Source organism: Peromyscus maniculatus, chromosome 14 (genome assembly GCF_049852395.1).
Source record: "Peromyscus maniculatus bairdii isolate BWxNUB_F1_BW_parent chromosome 14, HU_Pman_BW_mat_3.1, whole genome shotgun sequence".
Taxonomy (NCBI): Eukaryota; Metazoa; Chordata; class Mammalia; order Rodentia; family Cricetidae; genus Peromyscus; species Peromyscus maniculatus.
Genome location: NC_134865.1, coordinates 74,894,138 through 74,915,925, shown reverse-complemented (window position 1 = coordinate 74,915,925; position 21,788 = coordinate 74,894,138). Strand labels below are relative to the sequence as shown.

The 21,788-nt window shown below is 46.5% G+C and overlaps 1 protein-coding gene across 3 annotated transcripts; it reads left to right on the top strand.

Moving 5' to 3' along the window:
• The first annotated feature begins 1,742 nt into the window (after positions 1–1,742).
• On the top strand, positions 1,743–21,150 carry Ddx24 (DEAD-box helicase 24). Of its 3 annotated transcripts, none has more exons than XM_006990910.4 (9): positions 1,743–1,842; positions 3,175–3,906; positions 8,903–9,430; positions 10,173–10,326; positions 10,631–11,146; positions 12,187–12,262; positions 17,732–17,920; positions 19,043–19,172; positions 20,618–21,150. In XM_006990910.4, exons 2-9 carry the CDS (start codon positions 3,180–3,182, stop codon positions 20,884–20,886), a joined length of 2,589 nt encoding a protein of 862 aa, XP_006990972.1. In that variant the 5' UTR covers positions 1,743–1,842; positions 3,175–3,179; the 3' UTR covers positions 20,887–21,150. The 3 variants fall into 3 exon arrangements, with proteins under 3 accessions (XP_006990972.1, XP_015864636.1, XP_015864637.1); XM_016009150.3 differs by having other exon boundaries at positions 1,751–1,855; XM_016009151.3 differs by having other exon boundaries at positions 1,821–2,139.
• Positions 21,151–21,788: the final 638 nt, after the last annotated feature.

Genomic DNA, 21,788 nt, shown 5'->3' with positions numbered 1-21,788 from the left:
CAGGGTGTTTATAGAGGGTTAGACATTGTCACAACCTTAGGGTGTTTATAGAGGGTTAGACATTGTCAGAACCTTAGGGTGTTTATAGAGGGTTAGACATAGTCACAACCTTAGGGTGTTTGTAGAGGGTTAGACATTGTCATAATCTTAGGGTGTTCTTTTCACCTCCACCCCAAGGAGATTATCCCAGACTTAAGCAAACTTTACGGAAGCTGAGATATGCATGTTTCTGGTCAAGTCAGTTATATCTTTAACATACAGAATGTGCTGTCTAAGTGGATATTGGTGATGGTCACTTCTAAGAAAGAGAAGATGTGCACTTTTTAGAAAAACAGGAAGGGCTAGGCATGCTTACAAAGCAGTCAGCAGTTAGTTTTGCTGTGGGAGAGAGAGAGAGAGAGAGAGAGAGAGAGAGAGAGAGAGAGAGAGAGAGAGAGAGAGAGAGTTAGTTTACTGCTCTGTTTCCTTTATTTTTGTTGAAAGGACTCTAGCTAGCCTGGGCCTGGCAAACCTCTGCCTTGCTAAAAACAGTGATTACATTTCTAAGGCTAGCCACCAAGGTCTCTTCCCTCATTTGGCCACTTCTTTCTCCTGTGGTTGATCATCAAGGTCCAGCTATCAAAGTGTGAAGTCCAGCAATCAAAAGCCCCCTTTGGCTCACCTAATTTACATGCCCAATTAAAGTTAAGCATGTAACTTCATCCCCTTTTACCTTTATAAACTGCCATTTGCCTCTGGGCCCAGTCTGTCTCCTCTCTATCCAGAGGCGGTCCTCCCCTCCCCCAGACAAATCCCCCACCTTCCCCCTTTTCTGTGCCTGTTTTGTCTCTTATTTCTTGCTCTTTGTTCCTCTGGGGCAAATAAATCTTTGTGCTGACAACTTGGTCTTGGGGTGTCCTAAGCCCATACCAGTCCCTACATTTCTTTTCTTTATTCTCTCTCTCTCTCTCTCTCTCTCTCTCTCTCTCTCTCTCTCTCTCTCTCTCTCTCTCTCTGTCTCTCTCTCTCTCTCTCTGTCTGTCTCTCTCTCTCTCTCTCCTCTCTCCCTCCCTCCCTCTCTCTCCCCTCCCTCCCTCCCTTTCTCTCTCTCCCTCCCTCCCCTTTCTCTTTCTTTCTTGATTGGTTTTTTGAGAAAGGATTTATCTGAGTAACTCTGGCTATCCAGGGACTCTGGTTTGTAGACCAGGCTGGCCTTGAACTCGGAGATCCACCTGCCTCTGCCTCCTGAGTGCTAGGATTAAAGGCGTGTGCCACCTCGCTCGGCTCCTATTCTGTTTTCTTCTTCCTATGTATCCTAATATTTTCTATGGAAGCTTGTTGTTTATATTTAATGTTAAAGTCTATTTTATTGTGGTCTAAAACCTGCGTTAGAGACTGGCAGCTCTGTTGACCAGCCATGTGCAGTAGGGAGGCACTGCCGAACTGGAGAACAGGCACTTTTGGTACAGGCTTAGTTGTGTTGTAAATGAGGTAAGAAAATGCTTCAAGGCATGTACTCAATAACGTGCGGCTGCTGCTGCACCCAAACTAGATCAAGATTATGCGGACACTTGCGCCCCCTAGCGTCCGGGAAGGAGCTCCAAGATGCCGCCTAAGGGACGAACTGGAAGAGACTCAGGGCTAAGGTGGGTACCACAGTCCCCAGCCCCTTTCGCTCCCGCCCAAGTCCTGAGACAGTGCCAATCAGACGGCGGCTTCCGCATGGAGGCGGCACTTCCTTCTGCAGTGCGCACGCGTGCGCGAAGTCCCGCCCCGGAACTGCAGTTCCAGCCGCGCTGCTGCCGTGCTGCAGTTCCGGGTCAGGGTAGCGCAGGCGGCCCGGTGTGTGAGGGAACTCGGTCGGTGAGTACTCTTGGTGAGTGCGGTGCGGAGCGAGTCCGTGGACCTCTGCGGACACGCTCCCGGGGTCCCCGCAGCATAGTGGTTCCCGGGTGGCCCCACCGCCCTGGTTCTCGGGTGGCTCACGCCTGAGGGCCAGTAACCACGCATCCAGGCCCAGCAACCCCCCTTGAAGAGCTCGTGCGATCGGAGTGCCCGAGGGACTCTTGCAGGCGTCCCTTTTAGTGACATTCCCTTCCGCTTGTCGAGGTGGGGCCGAAGTGCGGTGGTCGTGGTGTAGTCGGTGCCTGGGACCGCTGGGTGAGCCTTGCTGCGGGTCAGCGTGCTTCTCGACACAGGCGCCATGCTAAGCGGGTTTTGACATGCGTCACCACGTCGTATTCATTTGACGACTTAGTGGGATAAACATCTCATTATCTCTAAATTGTAGATGAAGAAACTGAGCCACAGAGACGTTCACGAAAGATAGAGGTAGCAAGTGTAGGATCCAGATATGAATCGAGTTTTATTTTATGCCTTCCACAATCTGTTCTTTCTTATTTAATGAGAGTCGTTGTGGAGCCACTTCAACTCAAATGAGTCATGCATAACCCCTTACTCCCTTTAAAGACAGAATCTTATGTAGCCAAGGCTAGCTTTGAACTCCTGATCGTCCTAGCTCGGATTCCGGAAGGCAGGGTACTACACTATGCTTGTTTTTTATGCAGTGCTGGGGGTGGAACCCAGGACTTCATTCATGCTAGGCAAACAGTCTGAGCTACATCTCTAGCTAGCTGTAGATTACTTAAAATGTAATTGGAAAGCTGCATGGGATGGAAATGGCATTTGCTTTGTTCTAATAGGGAAGAGAGCTTAGTGCACTCGTAATAAAGCATACTCTATCCCCTAAACACAGAAATGAAAAAACATCCCAGATTCTTAATCCATCTTAAAAATGGCTTGTGTAGGTCAGGCATCATTCTGTCACCTCTGTTGATAATCTCAATTGTTTGTATACAGCGTAAAGGTATACAAAAAGCCCCTCTCTTTTTAAAGGATTAAAGCACTAAATTCTGAGAAGAGTAGGTAATGTTGTTGAAGATTGCATGCAAATTAAGTGTTGGAGCTCGTGTATCTTTACTGCATTGCCTGTTTTCCCTCTGCTCCAAGCTGAGGTACCTATTCTGTGGGTGTGTTTCATTTTCGGGCTGGGAGCATCGTCTCTGTGTGTGTTAAACCATCTTCAGGTCCTCAGTTGTTCCCAGGGTCAAGTATGTTTTAGGTTCATTGGAAAGTGTGTGTTGCCATAGAAGCTGTGCTTCGAGGTCGCTCACCTGAAAGAACATTTCTTTTCAGCAACCATGAAGTTAAAGGAGACAAAGTCAAGGCCAAAGCCGCCGAGCCGTGGCACATTTCAGACAAAGGGCATCAAAGTTGTGGGGAAATGGAAGCAGGTGAAGATCGATCCGAACCTGTTTGCAGACGGACAGATGGATGACTTGGTGTGCTTCGAGGAACTGACCGATTACCGTTTAGTCTCCCCTGCCAAGAACCCCTCTGGTCTCTTCTCAAATGAGGAGCCCAAGAAGAGAAAGGCCGAAGCTGTTTCAGAAGAGGAGGAGGAGGAAGAAGAGGAAGGAGAGTCCAGCTCCCCAAAGAAAAAGCTCAAATTGAAGAAGCGCCAAGGTGCAGTAGTGGCTGCTGAAGGATGTACTGCCCAGGATGAAGTCCAAGATCCCGAGCCAGAGACTCAGGAATGTGTCCCTGTTTGTTCTGATCGAAAGGTAGGAGAAACAGCATCGGAAAGCTTGGCACGGGCTCTTCCCAAAAAGAAGAAAAACAAAGGGAAAAAAAAGTTAGACGCTTCCCAGAGCACTGCCCCTAAAGTGCCCAAAAAAGCGAAGACATGGATGCCTGAAGTGCATGACCAAAAGGCAGACGTGTCAGCCTGGAGGGACCTGTTTGTGCCCAAGGCCGTTCTCCGAGCGCTCAGCTTTCTAGGCTTCTCTGCACCCACCCCGATCCAAGCCCTGACGTTGGCCCCTGCCATCCGTGACAAACTGGACATCCTCGGAGCTGCTGAGACAGGTAAGGGCTGTTCTCTCTGTCCCAGGCAGGAGAGCTTTTGGATCTAGGCTTTGGTTGCTCATAGGCTGGAAAAGTGGAGGAAGGGAATGTAGAGAACATGACCACAAAAACCATGTTGAATGACCGTGTCGAGAAAGCATCCAGCTCTGGGCTGACATCTGTCCTGCCTGACTTTGGTACCCTTTATCTCTGTAGAGCGTGCGAGATGGAGATGACAGCACTACTGCCTTGCAGTCAGGTTGAGAGTGCTCTCTTCCAGCTCTGCTGAGGAGTTTTTAAAACCAAGAATGGATGTTAGTTTTTTGTACAAATGTTCTTGTATGTATTTAGGTATATGGGTTTTTGTTTTTAGTCCATTGATAACGGTAAATTATATTGATTTTCAGAAATGAAAACTAAACATCCCAGAGAAACAGTGAACTTGATCACAATGTGCTGTTTATATAATGTTCTTGTCTGGTATTAGAGTTGACGCTAACACTGGCCTCAATAACTTGTGAAATGTTTTCTTGTCAATTATCTGAAATAGTTTTAAATAATTGATGTTTTTTCAATCTTAAATATTGTTAGAATTCATCTGGGCTTGCTCTTTCCCTTCTAGGCAGGTTTTTATTTTTAAGTACAGTTTTAATTTTAAAATGTAAAGGGTTTTTTTGTTTGTTTGTTTCCACTTAAAATTCTATATAGTTTTTTGTTCCATGTAGCTGACAATCTGTTATCAGGTTCATAAGTATTTTATATATTAAAACATTCTTGTTAATTTTCTAAGTGAGCTGGCTCCTTTCCATTATAAAATAACCATCTGTATCCTACAGGAGTTCTTTGTTCTAACATCTGCTTTCATATGCTGTTCATTCTGATGTTAGTATGGTCTGTCCTTTTTCATACTTTTTTGTAGATATACTTTGGACAAACTATTTAATATGTGAGTAGTGCATAATTTTTTTTTTAACTGAGTTATTCAGGCCATTTATACTTAATGTGGTTATGGAAAACAGTTGAGTTTAAATCTGTTGTTTTGACTTTTCCTAGTTGTTCAGATGTTCTTTATTGTTACCTTACTTGAGATTTTAAAAAATTTTTGGTGATATTAAAGATTAAATATTTATTTGAAATATTTAAGACAGTGTTTTAAATTTGGATTTTTAAAATTAATACTTGCTTCTACATAGTGGAATATCTTAGGGATAGGATCCAAGTCTATGTATGAAATTCACTTATACTTCATATACTCCTTAAACATATAGCCTGTAGGTCATGTTGGCAACTCAGAATGTTTAAAACTTTTTAGTATTTGGGAATTCAAATTTTTGGGTTGGGTACTCAACTTGTGTTTGGATGTTTTTGAAAACAAACTCTGTAAAATTCTGATGGTACATACCTTTAAGAAGCAGGAGGGTCTGTGAGTTTGAGGTCAGCCTGGTCTACAGAGCAAGTTCCAAGCCCGCCAGGCCTGCATGGACCCTCGTCCCAAAACAAAACAACAGAAAACAAGATGTTTGTGTCCACAGATCACTTCTGATACAACAGGTGCTGTGAGGTTTTACCAAACCAACCTCTTCTCCACCTCAACTCCAGTCATATGTCCTATTCCACAGTTCAGTTCTGACTGCCTGGGGTTAGAGTCCTACCGCAACAAGCTCAGGTCCAGTCTCACAAGACCGTTTCCCCACTGGGCCCTTACTCCTGAGGATCGAGTGATAGCTCCTCAGTTTAACACTTTTCTAAATAGCCCCCAGAATTTAGGGAGACATGTTTACTGGCTTAAAGGGTGAACCTCGGGAACAGCTCAATTGAAGAGATTCATAAGGCAAAATGTTGAAGGCAGCAAGAGGACAGAGGGCTTCCATGTGCCCATCTGGGCACACCGCCTTTTTTGAGTTCACCATCCTGGAAAGCTCTTCAAAGCCCATCATTTGTAGTGTTCCTATGGAGCTTCCTCCCATTATGTAGGCATAAGTCTTGGTCATTGGAGATTGAAGTTGTCTTCGGTCCCCCCTCTAGTGATCAGGAGGGATGTGTGTGAAAGTTCCCACCCTGCAGCCACCAACTCCTGAAGTTTTCTAAAGACAATTAGTCTCTAGCTCACAGTCATCTCGTTAATTTACAAGAATGGAAGATGGAGATTAAATATTATAATAAAAGGTGCTCCTATCAGAAGTTATGGTTTTCAGAAGTTCTGTGCCGGAGCTGGGAATGAGAGCAAATACACATTCATTATTGTACTGTCTCCTCTCGTTTTACTACCACAGGCCTTTGTTGTGTCTTAGTGTTTGCTTTAGGGCTCACAGTCTGTCATGGGTTGTACACATACATTTGTCATAGTGTTCCTTCAGGTGATACAGTGCCTAGTGTGTGCTACAAGAGCCTCTCACGGGCTTCTGTCCACCTCTCCCTCCTCTGTACTTTTGGTTGTGTATTTTTATCTCTGTCTCTGTTGGAAATCAGAACAATGCTTTAACTGTTCTGCTGTAAGCAGTTATATTTTATTTTATTTTTATTTTATTATTATTATTTTGATTATTCAAGACAGGGTTTCTCTGGGTAGCTTTGCACCTTTCCTGGAACTTACTCTGTAGCCCAGGCTGGCCTCGAAGCAGTTATATTTTAAAGAGATTTGAAAAGAAACAGTTTGTAGCATGAATCTTAAAGAGTCTTATTAATAAAATCAAACCTGGGCCAGGTATTGGGGTGAAAGCTGGAAGATCAGAGAAGCAAAACAAGCCACAGCTACTTGACCTTGCTAGTTCCTCAGCTGATCCTGTTTCCTCAGACTGGAAACCTCTGAGTCCTCATCCAGAATGAATCTCAGCTGAACTGCTGCTCAAAAGCCTGAAAGCTTAACCAGCCAAATGCTTCTAGTTTCTGGTCTTCACACCTTATATATCTTTCTGTTTTCTGCCATCACTCTCTGGGATTAAAGGTTCATTTCTTGGGATTAAAGGCGTGTGTCACCATGCCTGGCTGTTTCCAATGTGGCCTTGAACTCACAGAGATCCTGAGGAATTTCTGCTTCTGGAATGCTAGGATTAACGGCGTGTGCTACCACTGCCTACCCTCTATGTTTAATATTGTGGCTCTTCCATTCTCTGACCCCAGATAGGTTTATTAGCGTGCACAATATTTCGGGGAACACAATACCACCACAACAGTTCTTTCTGTTTCTGTAATTTCTGGTGCTCTTCATTCCCTGTGTAGATGGAGATTTTCATCGGCCATCCTTTCTTCTGCATGGAAGACTTCAGTTAGCATTCTTTATAGCAGAATCAGTTCAGCTTTTGTAAGACTGAAGCTTACATAAAGCTTACAAAAAGCTTACAAAAGGCTGAGGCAGCCTTTGTTTTGTATTTGTTTTAAAGTTTTTGTTTTTGTTTGTTTATTTGTTTTTTTTTTCTGGGTAGTTCTGAATTGTCAGTTTTATTTTTCTCAGACTGTCAAATACAGATGCTGCTATGATATATTTCGGCTGACTTTGTCTTTGATGAAAGTCTGTGTTTTTTCTTAATTTTTTTTTTTTTAAGCTTTTGCTTCTAATGTTTGGCTTCTTTGGTGTGGTTATTTTTTACTTAGAACTGGTCATTTCCTTTGAAAACTATTCATGAAAGTTTTTTTTAGAACATTTATTTATGTATGTGTGAGCATTCACGGATAGGTTTGTACAAACCGAGGCCTGTATATAGAGGTCAGAAGAGAACTTATGGGTCTCGGGATTGACCTCAGATCCTCAGGCATAGTGGCAAGTGTCTTTATCCATTTAACCATCTCACCAGCCCATGAGAGTTCTTTGCAGGTTTGGATTAGGACTCTTTTTTTCTTTCAGAGACCATGATTGATGTTTCCTGGGACATTCTTGTTTGTCCACTTCAGTATCCAGCAAGAATATCTTTCAGGTCCCCTAGTAGATCCCCAAACACAGATGAGATGATGCTGAACTCTGTACTTTTTTTCCCTGCACATTTATATAGATTATGAATGACTTTTATATCTTGAGCATTTATGCACTGTGCTCATACTTTCTGCAGATTAAAATATAACAGCAAAGCTAACATTAATTTCTTCACAGTTTCATGGAAAGAATATTCATTCTTATTGTAGATCTTAGTAACCAATTCATAATATTTTTCTTCCTCAAGTTGAGACTTTCCAGTTTTCAATCATAGAAGAACACCTTACAGCTTCTCTATAGCATATCGGAGCTGCTCGGGGAGAGCTCCTCTCAGGTGCTAGGGCAGTGAGTCAAATAGGAACCACCTCAACAGAAGCTGAACAGAAGCAGGAGCTCGCAGTCTGATAACAGAGCTCTGAGTGACTAACAGGTGGGGAACATATATGGTGTGAAGACACCGGACAGACTAAGGAAGACTCACGTCTTGTGTAGATGAGCCAGACACTGTGAGAGTTCCCCTACTGCTTGGAATGATAAACAGCTTGAAATTTATGGACTTACCAGTTTAATAATTTTTGGACGATAATTGACCATGAGTAACTGAAATGCAGAAAGTAAAATGACAATTAAGGAGAAAAGCTGTACTTCAGATTTTCAGGTTGTAGTGTCCTGTTTGTTTTGACCTCTTGGATGATGTGGGCTCCAAATGCCTCCAGAGGTCAGTTTTAAAACACACAGGCCCAGAGACAAACTTGTTAAGAGTTCTGAAAAGAACCATTTACTTAATTCCTTCACTGAAGACAGTTGAAGTGATGCGCAGATTTCCCCGCAGTAAGACAGACTCACCCTTCTTTCTTTTATGGTACCATCACTGGGGTGTTTGTTCTTTGTCACTGGTGACTTCAGGTCTAGTGCTAGCATACTGTACCTTTCCTTGTTTTATCCCACACACCCAGCTGCCGTGCGCTGCAGGAACATCTGTGGAATGGTGGTGCTTTGGGTTGGTCAGGCTGACACTTGGCTCTTTCAGGTTCCCTTGTTTCTCTGCAAAGGCGGGAACTCCAACAGTGACTGCATCATGATTCCTGTTGTTTTTGCTTTACTTCTAAGGAAGCGGGAAAACTCTTGCTTTTGCCATCCCGATGATTCACGCAGTGCTGCAGTGGCATAAGATGCGGGCTCCCCCCATCCCAAATAGCATGGGAGTACCACCGAGGGAGACCAGGACAGGAGCTGCTTCCGATCTTGGATCACCTTGCAAGGGCGGAACTGAGTCTGGAGTGTTACCCGATGAGGCCAGAACTGAGAAAGAAGCACAGCCTGGGGAAGCTGAGGCTAAGGCCAAAGCCAAGACCAGTGCCTCTGCCTCAGCCCAGGCACTGCTCTCCTGTGATGGTGATGATGCTGGTGAAGGACCTTCTTCCTTGGTTGAGGAAAAGCTTATCGTCAAGCAAAGTGAGGACAGAGAAGAGAAGCTTGATGAAGAGCAGGCTGGGAAGTTAAAACAGGGCCTATGTGACCAAATTGCTGTCTATAAAGTACACCCAAGGCGCCCTCTGCTGGGACTGGTCCTCACTCCCACTCGAGAGCTGGCTGTCCAGGTCAGACAGCACATTGATGCTGTGGCCAGGTTTACAGGTGAGATTAAATGCACTTAGTACATGTTTCTAAGCGAGTTTCTAAACGCCCTGACAGCAGTGAGAGCTGTGACTCCTGTCCTCTAGGGGCACTTTCTCGTTTGCTGGAGAATTAAGTCCTTTAGAAATCGATTGACATTTGTTCAGTTCCCTCAAGGGGACCAGCTATGTAAAATGTTTGTGAATAACCTAACCTTTTAATAACAAATGTCCTGGTTGCCTTGAGGTAAAAGCTTAATTCTTTACCTTTTGGGAAGGGTTTCCACAGTATGGTGTTTATCCTAACAAAATCCACAGTTAAGCTCCAACTCAGTGCTGAGCACCTCAGCTGTGTTATCCTGTGTGTTCACTCCTATCCCTTGGTCTAGAAGCAGTCCTCTCCCAGAAGAGCTCAGGGTCACTAATGGAAGGGCGTGGGAAGGGCTCCTTAGGGCATGTCACAGAAATACCCTTCCCAGCACTGTAGTGACCACTGCTCGTGGTCAGAGCTGTGGAGGTGAGTGTGACTGGGTTCAAACCCAGCCATTCCCTTGTGGTTGGAAAGGAGAGAGTAGAAGGGAATAGCAAAGTAGACAGGGTCCAGACACAAACTACAGGCTACTTGGTAAGCCCTCGAGCAGTCAGGCCAGGACAACTTTTTCAGAACTCCCTTGGCGTTGAAAGCTGTGTTGGTGACCATGTGCTAATCCAGAGGATGAGCAGCCAGATGGAAAAACAGTGTCTGTATGTTTTCTGTCCTGTAGGGATTAAAACAGCAATTTTAGTTGGTGGAATGTCCACGCAGAAACAGCAGAGGATGCTGAATCGCCATCCAGAGATTGTGATTGCCACCCCTGGTCGGCTCTGGGAGCTAGTTAAAGAAAAACATCCTCATTTGAGCAACCTTCGGCAGCTCAGGTGAGAGGCGGCCCCTCTCCCTTCTCTCTTAGGCTTTCAGAAGTGAGCCTGAGGTTGTGGTGTGTGCAGGATGGTGTGTGTGGTGCTTTCTCACTACCACAGAACACTGGCCATCCAGGCCCTATCCTTGAAAACCAAGCATGCCTGAGAGAAGTTGGTTGATGCCCTAGTGGTGATGGTAGGGTGCCTGTATGTGTGTGAATGACAGTCTGTGGTTGGGGTGGGAGCAGGGTATTCTGTAGAGATGTTTCTTCCCTGCAGTTGCACTAACCAGTGATGTGGGCCTGTCTGTCTGGATCTGCAGGTGCCTGGTGATAGATGAGGCTGATCGGATGGTTGAGAAAGGCCATTTTGCTGAGCTCTCCCAGCTTCTAGAGCTGCTAAACGACTCCCAGTACAACCCCAATCGACAAACTCTTGTTTTTTCTGCCACACTGACCCTGGTACACCAAGCTCCTGCTCGAATCCTTCATAAGAAGCATGTGAAGAAAATAGATAAAACCGCCAAACTTGACCTTCTCATGCAGAATATTGGCATGCGGGGCAAACCAAAGGTCATTGACCTCACAAGGAATGAGGGTACAGTGGAAACGCTGACAGAGACCAAGATCCACTGTGAGACAGATGAGAAAGACTTGTATCTCTACTATTTCCTCATGCAGTACCCAGGCCGCAGCTTGGTGTTTGCCAACAGTATCTCCTGCATCAAACGCCTCTCTGGACTCCTCAAGGTCCTGGACATCATGCCGCTGACTCTGCATGCCTGCATGCACCAGAAACAGAGGCTCAGAAACCTGGAGCAGTTTGCCCGTCTGGAAGAGTAAGTGAAACCTGTCTCCAGAGGCCTGGCTTTGAGCCATGAGCCACTGTACCGAGGGGGCCAGGGAACTAGGGACCCCGCCCTCTGTCACAGGTGCCTTAGCAGCAGAAGACAGACTAGCTCTCCTTTTTTTCTTCTTCTTCCCTCTTTTTCTTAATTTTATTTCTGTATTTGGCAATGTCATGCATTCATTGTGTTTGTTTGCTATTAATGTTCTTGGAGACTTCTGGTAACTCGTTAGACAACAGATGAAGTCCTGGGCATCGGGTTACTTCTGACATCCTTGAGATTATGATTGAGAGCACAGACTATAACTAGAGTGTCTGAGAGCAAATCCTGAACCCTTCACTTCCTTGCTGGTCAAGTTAGTCAGGGTCTCTGTGCTCCGTTGTCTCCTCCGCAGGGTAATAGGTGCTGATGGGATCCTAGAAGAAGAGAGTGACTGGTGATGTAAAGGGGAAGTGTTGGGAATGCTGCCCGCTGTGACCTTGGGTAGGCAGCTACTACTGCCTATTACCTTGGTTCTTCTCACTCTAGGTGACAGAGTGCTGTCTAGAAAGGCTCACCAGCTTGCCCAAGGTTCCCCAATGTGAAAGTGACAGGGCTGGGTCTCAGATGGACCTGTCAGACTCCAGAGCCCACGCCACACCTCCTCATGTTTGTCCATCTGCTGTGAACCAACTCTGATGCAGGGAGCAGGTACAGGTTGTCTGTCTAGGGAAGAGTGAGGCGCCCTATCAGAATGGAAGAGAGTAAGTGAGAAGGTATTAGGAGAAAAGACACTGACCCGGAGTGTGTGTGGCTTCATTTCATTCACTGACAGAATGCAGCATGTGCTGAGATGGTAAGACTCAGGTTTTGAGTCCTGATTCCACAACAGAATAGGCATGTTCACTATGGAAAGTGAATTTCTCAGCCTCAGCTTAATTGTAGAAGGGAGGAAATAGTATTACCTGGTAGGGCTGTAGTGTGGAGTGCTTAGTATATGCTGATTAATAATTGCTATTTATAATTATGGTTGTGCTTTGTTTCCATCACAGCTGTGTTCTCTTGGCAACAGATGTGGCAGCTCGGGGTCTGGATATTCCTAAAGTTCAGCATGTCATCCATTACCAGGTATGGCTCTTAGCAGTAAAGCCCTGCCCGTTTCCTGCTCCCTCCAGTGAATGGGGAAGTGTTAAAGCAAAGGTTGGAACAGAGGGGAAAGGTATTACTCCTCAGGCTTCCTGCACAGTGTTCCCATTAGCATCTAGTGCCCACTGTTACTGCTTTTGAAACAGTGAACATCCTATCAAATAGCCTTTCTCTTCAGGCTGCTTATATCTACAGATTCAAGTGTTAGCCTCTCCTACCACCTTACCCTCCAATGGAATGGCTGAGCATATATCTTAGTTTTCTCTTCTCTATAACAGAATACCTAAGACAGGGTAATTTGTAAAGAGGGTGTGCCTATTGATTCTGGGGCCTGGAAAGTTCAAGGGCATACCACTAATATCTGTTCTGCTCTGCTTCTGGTGGGAGCCTTGAGGTGGAAGGGGATGCAGGTGGTAAGTGCAGTGGTAAACGTGGGGGAGGCAGCCTTGGGTAACATCTCATGGTAGCCAATCCAGACCCTGGAGAGCAAGAACTCATTCCATTCCTCTTTCCATCCCATCCACAAACACCTCCCTCTAGGCCCCTTCCAACACTGCTGCACTTGTTATACTGAAGAAGTAAGCGTCAGCGTGAACTTCGGTGGAGACAGACAACAGCAGCGTGTTTTTGTTTTTATAATTTAATTTTTATTGGAAATAGATTTTTTAATACAGTATATTTGGTTTTTTTCATGTAATATATTCTAGTCATGGTTCCCCTCATCTAAGTCATCCCAGATCCTCCCCATCTTCTCACCTACCCACATCAATACCTTTTCTTTCTCTCTTCCATTACAAAATAGGCCACAAAACAAACAGACAAACAAACAGACAAAAAACAGAATAGGACAATAACAAACAGAAAAAGGGAGCCAAAGGTAACACAAGAAACACATGCAGATGCAGAGACACACATTATCACACACACAAATCTCATAAAAACACAAAAATCACAAACCATAATATATAAACAAAAGACCTATAAAGAAAAAAAAAATGACACCCAGGCAAAGTGTTATGAGACCAAACCCCTCCAAAAATACCATTGAGCTCATTTTGTGTTGGTCACCTACTTCTGGGCACAGGGCCTGCCATTGTGATTTGCATAACCAATGAGACTCTGTTGGGGAAAACGAATTTTTCCTTTGCCTGTGGTTGTCAATTAGAGATAGCTTCTGGGTTATGGATGGGGGCGTGTGTCCACTCCTCTCAGCACTGGAACCCCGTCTGGCTTAGACCTGTATAGGCCCTGCGAAAGCTGCTTCATTCTGTGAGTTCCTGTATATGTGAGTCCTGTTGTGTCTAGAGGGCCTCTTTTCCTTGATGTCTTCCATCCCTACTGGCCCTACAATCTTTCTACCTTTCCTCTTCCACGAAGTTCCCTGAGCCCTGAGGGGAGGGATTTACTGGAGATATCCCATTTAAAACTAAGTGGTCTGAGGTCTCTCACTCTGTCCAGTTGTGGGTCTCTGTATTTGTTCCCATCTACTACAAGAGGAAGCTTCTCTGATGATGGCTAAGCAGGACACTGATGTATGAAGATAGAAGAATTTTTATTTGTACATTCCCTTAGCAGAACAGTGATATTCCTTTTGGTCTGTGACCTATCTAATATCAGATTCTTGTCTGCCCAAGCAGTGTCAGGCATGGGTTTCATCTCATGGTGTGAGCCCTAATTCCGATCAGGTATTGATTGGTTACTCCCACAACTTTGGTGCCACTGTTGTACCAGCACATTATATAGTCGGGTCACCATTGTAGATTGAAGGGTTTGTATCTGGGTTGGTGTTTACCTTTCTCTTCTGGTAACATGCAGAGTACCTTCCAGTACCAGAAACACTAGTTCATATAAACACTAGTCTATAGGGGTGAAGATTCTAGGTAGGCACCAGCTCAACTTTTCCTTGTTCAGTGAGTTAATATAGGTGTTGTCTTCAACAATAGGGTCTTACTGTCAGTTTGAGGAGAGCAACAATTAGCCTTAGCAATAGCCTGGGTTGTTTGGGGATTTTATATAGGGCCCTTACAGCAATAAGTTAAATGGCTATTCTGGTGTGCAGTACAACAGTGGTGTAGTTAAGACCTCTCTTGGCTAAATCCCGGCTGTGTGACCTTCAACAAATTATTTAGTCTCTATCCCTCGGATTTCTCATTTGTGAATGGCAGGGTAGTATATCTCTGGGTTAGTGAGGCACATATGTAAAGAGCTTGGGTCACTAAATTGGAAACACTGACTACCTACCTGTTCAGGACCAATAGTAGCAGTGACAGTAGTGATTGTGAATAGCAAACAGCAGCAGATAGTTGTATGGGCTCCAGATCCTCCTGCCAGGAATTGAACACCACTCTGATGCTTTAGAGCTGGCAGCTTCGGGCAGGTACCTGGGCACCATTCATTTCAGTGCCATTTTCTGTAAGCTGGAAGCAGCGACCACATCTGCCCCTTAGGGTTGTTATAGCTGAGTGGATAGTGAAGCACCTGCCCAGTGTAAGAGTGGAAAGCCTGGTATCTATTAGGATGGTTTTTGTAGGCGGAGTTTCTTGTCAGGACCACTGGCTCTCCAATAACCACACAGACCTAATTATAAGTGCTCAGCTGATAGCTCAGACTTTTTACTAACCAGCTCTTACAACTTAAATTCTCCTTTTTTTTTTTTTGTTTTTCGAGACAGGGTTTGTCTGTGTAGCTTTAGTGCCTGTCCTGGATCTTACTCTGTAGACCAGGCTGGCCTCAAACGCACAGAGATCCACCTGGCTCTGCCTCCCAAGTGTTGGGATTAAAGGCGTGCACCACCGCCGCCCGGCCATCCATATTCCTTATGTACGCTCTACCCCATGGCGGTGCCTTTTTCAGCACTGCATGTTCATCTTGCTTCTCTCCAAGTCTCCTGGGGACTGCCCTCCTTCCCTGTGCTCTCTTTGTGCAAGTCCCGCTTCACCTCTTTCTGCCCAGCTATTGGTTAGTCAGCTCTTTATTAACCAGTGAGAGTAATACTCACTGTACAAAAAAGATTGTTCCACAGCACTTTACTATTTTCATCTTTAATTCTTTTGCTTTGAAAAATATTTTGGGAATACCAATTTCAGATTAGCACATTAGTACCTGGAACAGAGGTACTGGGTCGATTGTAGAAGATACCAGAACCACATAGTATAGAGTATAGTCCCAGTCCCTAAGAAGTACTGCATCCTGTAGAGAAGTGAGATATGACCACCACTGTAACACAGACAGGAAATTACCACATGTAATATAGTTTGAGAGGGTGCTGAGTGCTTTCTAGAAGATGCTGCCATTCTAGGATGGAGAGGTTGGGAGATAAGGACTGTAGGGAGGTGTGTTTGGGGTATATCTTAGTTAGGGTTCAGCTGCTGTGATAAACCCTGTGACCAAAAGCAACTTAGGGAGGAGAGGGTTTGTTTTACTTTACAGCTTACAGTCCACCATGATGGGAAGTCAGGGCAGGAACCTGGAGGCAGGAACTGAAGCTGACTGGCTTGTTTCTCCTGGCTTGCTCGGATTGCTTGTTTAGACAACCCAAGACCACCTGTCCACATCAATCATCAATCAAGAAAATGCCCCACAGACTTGTCTACTGAACAGTTGATGTGATGGCAGCATTTCCTCAGTTGAGGCTCACTCTTCCCACATGACTCTAACTTGTATCAAATTGAGAAGAACTAACATAGAACTCAGTCTGGAGTGAGAAGAGGACTTTATTGGGCTATGAGTAGGTGAATAGTTGCTGAGGCCAGCAGAGAAGTTAGCAGCAGGTGGCTGAAGGCCTAGAGTATCATGGTCAGGGGCTGGCTCTTCATTCTGTAAGATGAGGAGTGGCAAACTTCTTTTCCAGAATCACGGTAAACGGTTTATAGTGGACACTGAGCCACAGGAGTCAGAGAGGCAGGGCTGCCAGTATCCATGCCATGCTGTTGGTGGACAATATACCTGCTGTAGGTTCACCTGGGCTTAGCATGGCCTTTGAATCCTGGCTCCCACACACATTTAGTTGGGTAACCTAGGGGAAGTGGGTGGACCACTCTGTATTTAGTTTCCTGGTTTATAATATGTGGATAATGACGAAGTATGAAGTATTTCATATGACTAGGATATATCTACCTTCATTTCCTTCCTTCCTTCCTTCCTTCCTTCCTTCCTTCCTTCCTTCCTTCCTTCCTTCCTTCCTTCCTTCCTTCCTTCCTTCCTTCCTTTCTTTCTTTCTTGTTGTTTTGTTTTGTTTTTTTTCAGACAGGGTTTCTATGTATGATAGCTCTGGCTGTCTTAGAACTTGGTTTGTAGACCAGGCGGGCCTTGAACTCACAGAGATCCACCTGCCTCTTCCTCCCAAGTGCTGGGATTAAAGGCAAAGGCATGTACCTGGCCTTCATTACATTTCCCTTGCTGTGATAAAATAGTATGGCCAAGGCAGTTTATAGAAGAGTTTATTTGGCTCGTGGTTCCAGAGTGATAAAAGTCCATAATGAGGGAGTAGAGCTGACAGATGGGAGGTGGGTGGAACAGTAGCTGAGAGCTCAACTGCAAATATGAAGCAGAGAGAGTACATTGGAAATGGTAGATGGCTTTTGAAGCCTCGAAGCCTGCCACCAGTGACACACTTCCCCAGCAAGGTAATAATTCCTAAGCCTTAAAAAAATGGGGCTACCAATTGGGAACCAAGTGTTCAGGTATCAAGTACCTACCAAGTAGGAAACATCTCATTCAAACCACCACATACAAAGTGTTTTTTGGTTGGTTGGCTGTGAGAGCCCACAGAGGTTTCCTAGTGAAACCTGAGCTTGCTTTATGCAGTAGGGCTGCATAAGGGGATGGATTGCCCACATGCATGGTTACCAGGTGTTTGGAAGGTCTGCACTTGGCTGTGCTAGGGGAAGGTCTTTTGCTCCACCCCTTGGCATTCTTATAAAAAGCCCTTTAGAAGAGACAGAAGGGGCCAGTGGATAAGGATCCAGGCCCTCCCGAGGCTATCCTGTGTTTCTATCTTTCTCTCCCCTCTATATTTCTATCTAAATCTCTTAGCCCTCACTCCTCAAGAGTACCCTGGGGTGGAAAGTGGGGGTGTGTCCCCTACAGTTGGCCTCAAGCAGTCACTCAGTAACTGTTGGTTATAAATGTTCCATCATCAGTCCCATGCCGAGCTGTGAAGTTTCAAAGCTGAGACTAAAGTAGACTGAATGGTATTAATCCCAAGGGAAATGGGTGTGGAGAGGACGAAAGACATCCAGATTGATTGTGAAGAGCTGAACCAGTGTGGAGGCTGTGGGAGGGGGGGGCAGAGCCTGCAGTGGATTGTCTGCGTCTCTGGAAGTAGGGCTAAGTTAGTGCACAGTGCTAGAGAGGTTTCTGTCCCGCAGAGAGCAGAGCCAGTTTGGGATATGGCCCTGGGGGAAAGAGCGGGCAGTGTCTGTGTGCTGATCCTAGGTGTTGCTTTGGCAGGTGCCCCGCACCTCAGAGATCTATATCCACCGAAGTGGTCGGACTGCTCGTGCCACCAGTGAAGGCCTCAGCTTGATGCTGATTGGACCTGAAGATGTGATCAACTTCAAGAAGATTTACAAAACTCTCAAGAAAGATGAGGACATCCCACTGTTCCCGGTGCAGTCAAAGTACATGGACGTGGTCAAGGTAAAGAAGTTAAACTCCCCTCACAGAGTAAAAAATGGTACTGCCGCCTCACAGAGAAGCCTTACCCTAGAGAACTGAGAAGTGGTTCTGCCCATGGCTGAATGGTGGCTTTTGTAAAAAGGCTGGACGTGCCAGACCTGGGAGAAAAGCAGAAAAGGGATAATGACCGAAGAAGTGTCTTTTCTCCCTCGTCCACTTTGATATGTGGTCCTGAAGTCTCCAGCTTCTTCCGCTCAGCTAGACAGTGCAGTGAGCACAGCCATGTAGACATCTGTCAGAGAGCTGTGAACAGCAGGGGAAGTGCTGAAGGTTTGGTATGCCCCTGTGGCAGAGCCAGTAGGGCTTGCTTTCTATGTTTACATTAACTCAGGAGCATTCACTGTGGAGGTGTGCACTGGGCCACAGCATATCAGGGACTAACATGGGGCAGTTTTCCCTAGAAGCTCACCAGTGTGTGTATAAGCCAAGCACGCAGCACGGTGAGGTCACATGGAGCATTGAGGCTGAAGGCATGTGGTTATGATGTGGGGAGAAGAGCTTTCACCTTCCTGCAGAGGTGAGGAAGGGTGAAGAGGGGGTGGAGTCGCAGGCATTGAGGGAGTGGAAACAAGGGGCAATCCAAGAGCTGGTGGCCACTCTGGCACCAAAGGAATGCTAGCTGTGTGAGGATTTATGATGAGGCTGGTGGGAGGTGGAGACACAGAGAATTCCTATTAAGGAGCCTGGGAGCCACCCCATTTTCATGGTTTCTTATTCCCCCTGCACATTCTCTCCCATGTCAGGGTGAAGGGGGCGTTATATCACTGCATTCTGACCCCCAACCCAGGAGAAGAGTTGACGAGACCAAGTGTGACGCCTGGGGAGACAAATTCACTCTGGCCACCTATAAGTTGGCAGCCTGGGACAGTCCTCTGAGGAGGTACAAGCAGGCGTTTGTGATTGTGTGTGTAATGATGACCTGGGCTGTTGTCAGGAGCCTGGGCAAGGGTTTCAGTAGGATCTGAGTTGTGTCTCACTGGTTACTGATCACAGAGCAGTTTCAAAATGGCTTTAGTGAAGCCTCGCTTGCTGAGAGGCCCAGGCCCTCTCTCAGATGAGTATTTTGTGCTCCTGTCCCCTCAGGAGCGGATCCGCTTAGCCCGGCAGATTGAAAAGGCTGAATACCGGAACTTCCAGGCTTGTCTGCACAACTCATGGATGGAGCAGGCAGCAGCAGCTCTCGAGATTGAGCTAGAAGAAGACATGTACAAAGGTGTGCCCGGGACGGGTGGGGATGGGAGGCTGTGTCCAGCTGGTTTTCCCTTTAACTTTTACCTGCTTGGAAGCATCCTCCCTTCTGTGATCCATCAGAAGCATCAAGGTGCTTCTCTAGTCCATTGCTTGCTCCTTCCGTGTGGGCCAAGTGCCCTGAGCCTTTCTTACGTGTCTGACTCTCCTGTGGACAGCCCATGGAGTCCACAACCAGGAGCAGACACAAACAAAACTTCCTTCTTAATGCAGCCTGTTCTCTTACTGTGTGGTTAGGCTTTCTGCTATACCTCTTTCTTCATCATGAGACAGGTAATAAACTTCCTACCTCCAGCTTAAGGTTGAGTAAAGAAGGCTAAATTGGGTATAGCTGTGCCCTAAAAACAGGAGGTCGCCAGGCTGTGGTGGCGCATGCCTTTAATCCCAGCACTCGGGAGGCAGAGCCAGGCGGATCTCTGTGAGTTCGAGGCCAGCCTGGGCTACCAAGTGAGCTCCAGGAAAGGCGCAAAGCTATGCAGAGAAACCCTGTCTCGAAAAACAAAAAACAAAACAACAACAACAAAAAAAAAACTAGGAGGTCTATGACATTGTCGTTATTTATCGTCGTAGTTAGTGCTGCACCTTCCTTCAGCGGCAAAGCCCCTCCATGTCTCCCTTAACTTGCCAGTTTCTTGGCATGAATCGAGTGGGAACTATTGTTCTTTTACATGCAGGGATAAAGGCTCGTAGAGAGAAGGAAGTTGTGCATCAGAACAGCTCTCCCACCAGGCATTGCCTAAGGCCTCCTCTGTGGGCCAGAAGCGAAGGAAGGGGTCAGGCTGCATGGCCTTGCATAGGAGAGCATGCATCTGGGGCGCTCCTTCTTCCCCACCAGCAGCTTGGCTCAGCTGGGGTGTTCACTTCTCAGCACCCAACCACCAGGTTCAGAGGCAGACTGCTGCTCAGTGTGGGAGCCAGGAGTTTGCCAACAGTGCCCTCCCCTTGTAGCTCTCAATAGAGATGTGAGTCCCTGGCTTTCCTTTCTGAGGTCAGGCTTGGGACTCGGGCTGTGTCTACCTCTGCGTGCAGTCACAGCCGTGTTGGGGAGGTCCTGAAGAATCGGGCTGTGGAGAAGTGTTCACTGTCTCCTGAGGAGTTTGTGGTCGCCACACTCGAGCTGGCAGCGTGCAGCTACAGTGGTAGGACAGCAGACTTGAGCCAGGTGTGAGTTCCGATCTCTGACAGTTTGCTCTGCACCAGTTATGGGACTCCGCTAAGCCTGAGTTCCCTTATCCGTCAGTTGAGGACTTTGTCTTTACTGGTCCCTGGACAGTGAAGGACGGTGGTCCATCACATCCTCCTAAACAGAAGTTAGCCGTTTATGGTCCTGAACTGTCAAGCCCCACAGCTTATCCTAGTCTAGAGCAAGTGTTTCTGCATAAACATGATCTTATATTTGTGTGTCTCAAGGAGGAAAAGCTGACCAGCAAGAAGAGCGTCGGCGACAGAAGCAGGTGAAGATCCTGAAGCAGGAGCTACGCCATCTGCTCTCCCAGCCACTCTTCCAGGAGAACCTGAAGACCAGGTACCCCACACAGTCTGGCAGGCTGCCTCAGCCTGTGGTGGCCCCCAGGCATGGCGAGTCTGCACTGAGCTGCCTCTCCAGACAGAAGAGGAGGAGGAAGAAGCCAAAAGAGCATCGGGCACCGCCACAGCCAAGTCCAAGCACAACAGGCTAACTGCCCTCCCCTCGGCCAATGTAGTGACTGCTCAGTGACGTCCACTCTCCAGTTGTCTGTGGAAGCCTCCCTGTCCTTGCGCTTCGCTCCACCCTCCCCCGGAGAAACCTGCCACTCTTCATCTTTAGCAGGAAAGACCTCATGCACACGTGTGTTGTGGAGTTAAGTGTAGTAGCCAGCAGCTGTGTCTCTGTAGCCAGTGTATACGGGCTTCTATGTACACCTTGGTTTCCAAATTAAAAACAAGTAGGAGCCAGAGAGTCACCCTGAGGGTGTTGCAGTATTTTATCATTAACTTTGAGATGTCTTTGGGGCAACATAGTACTGTTTCCTTCATAGGGGAAATGGTGTCATAGGCTTCTGGCTACAATACTGCCACAATGCTGCCAGGTCAGCATCCGTCCCTGTCCTTCTCCACAGCAGTGTAATACCAGCTCATTTTCTGTGCGACACTACTATCTGCTGTCTTACCTAAGCCACCCTGGAAGGTGGACAGGGAAGAGCTTGCTGTCCTTGGCCCACCCTAAGCTCACAAGGGTATCTATCAGTCACAAACCTGTACAGTCAAGAGAGACCACAGGATCTGGCCCAAGCTCCTGGTCACGTTCCATGTATTGTTTTTTGTAAAACTGATTTCTCAGCCTGAACTGCTCTGTGTTGTTCCTGGAGTTCGGCTGTGTGTTCTCTGTGAGGAAAGCTCGCAGTGCTGGCCACAGTTGAGCTGGCAGAGCTCCAGGGGTAGAGGCTTCCAGTCTATGCTGCAGGAACAGTGACCCCTGCTGTCCAGCTCCAGGTCGGTCTGGCTGAGTAACCACCACTGTCAGACCTGGGGGATGCACAGCTCAGCTTGAACTTTGAGACAGATGTTCCCAGGCATGGTTCAAATGTTTGGCTTGAGGAGT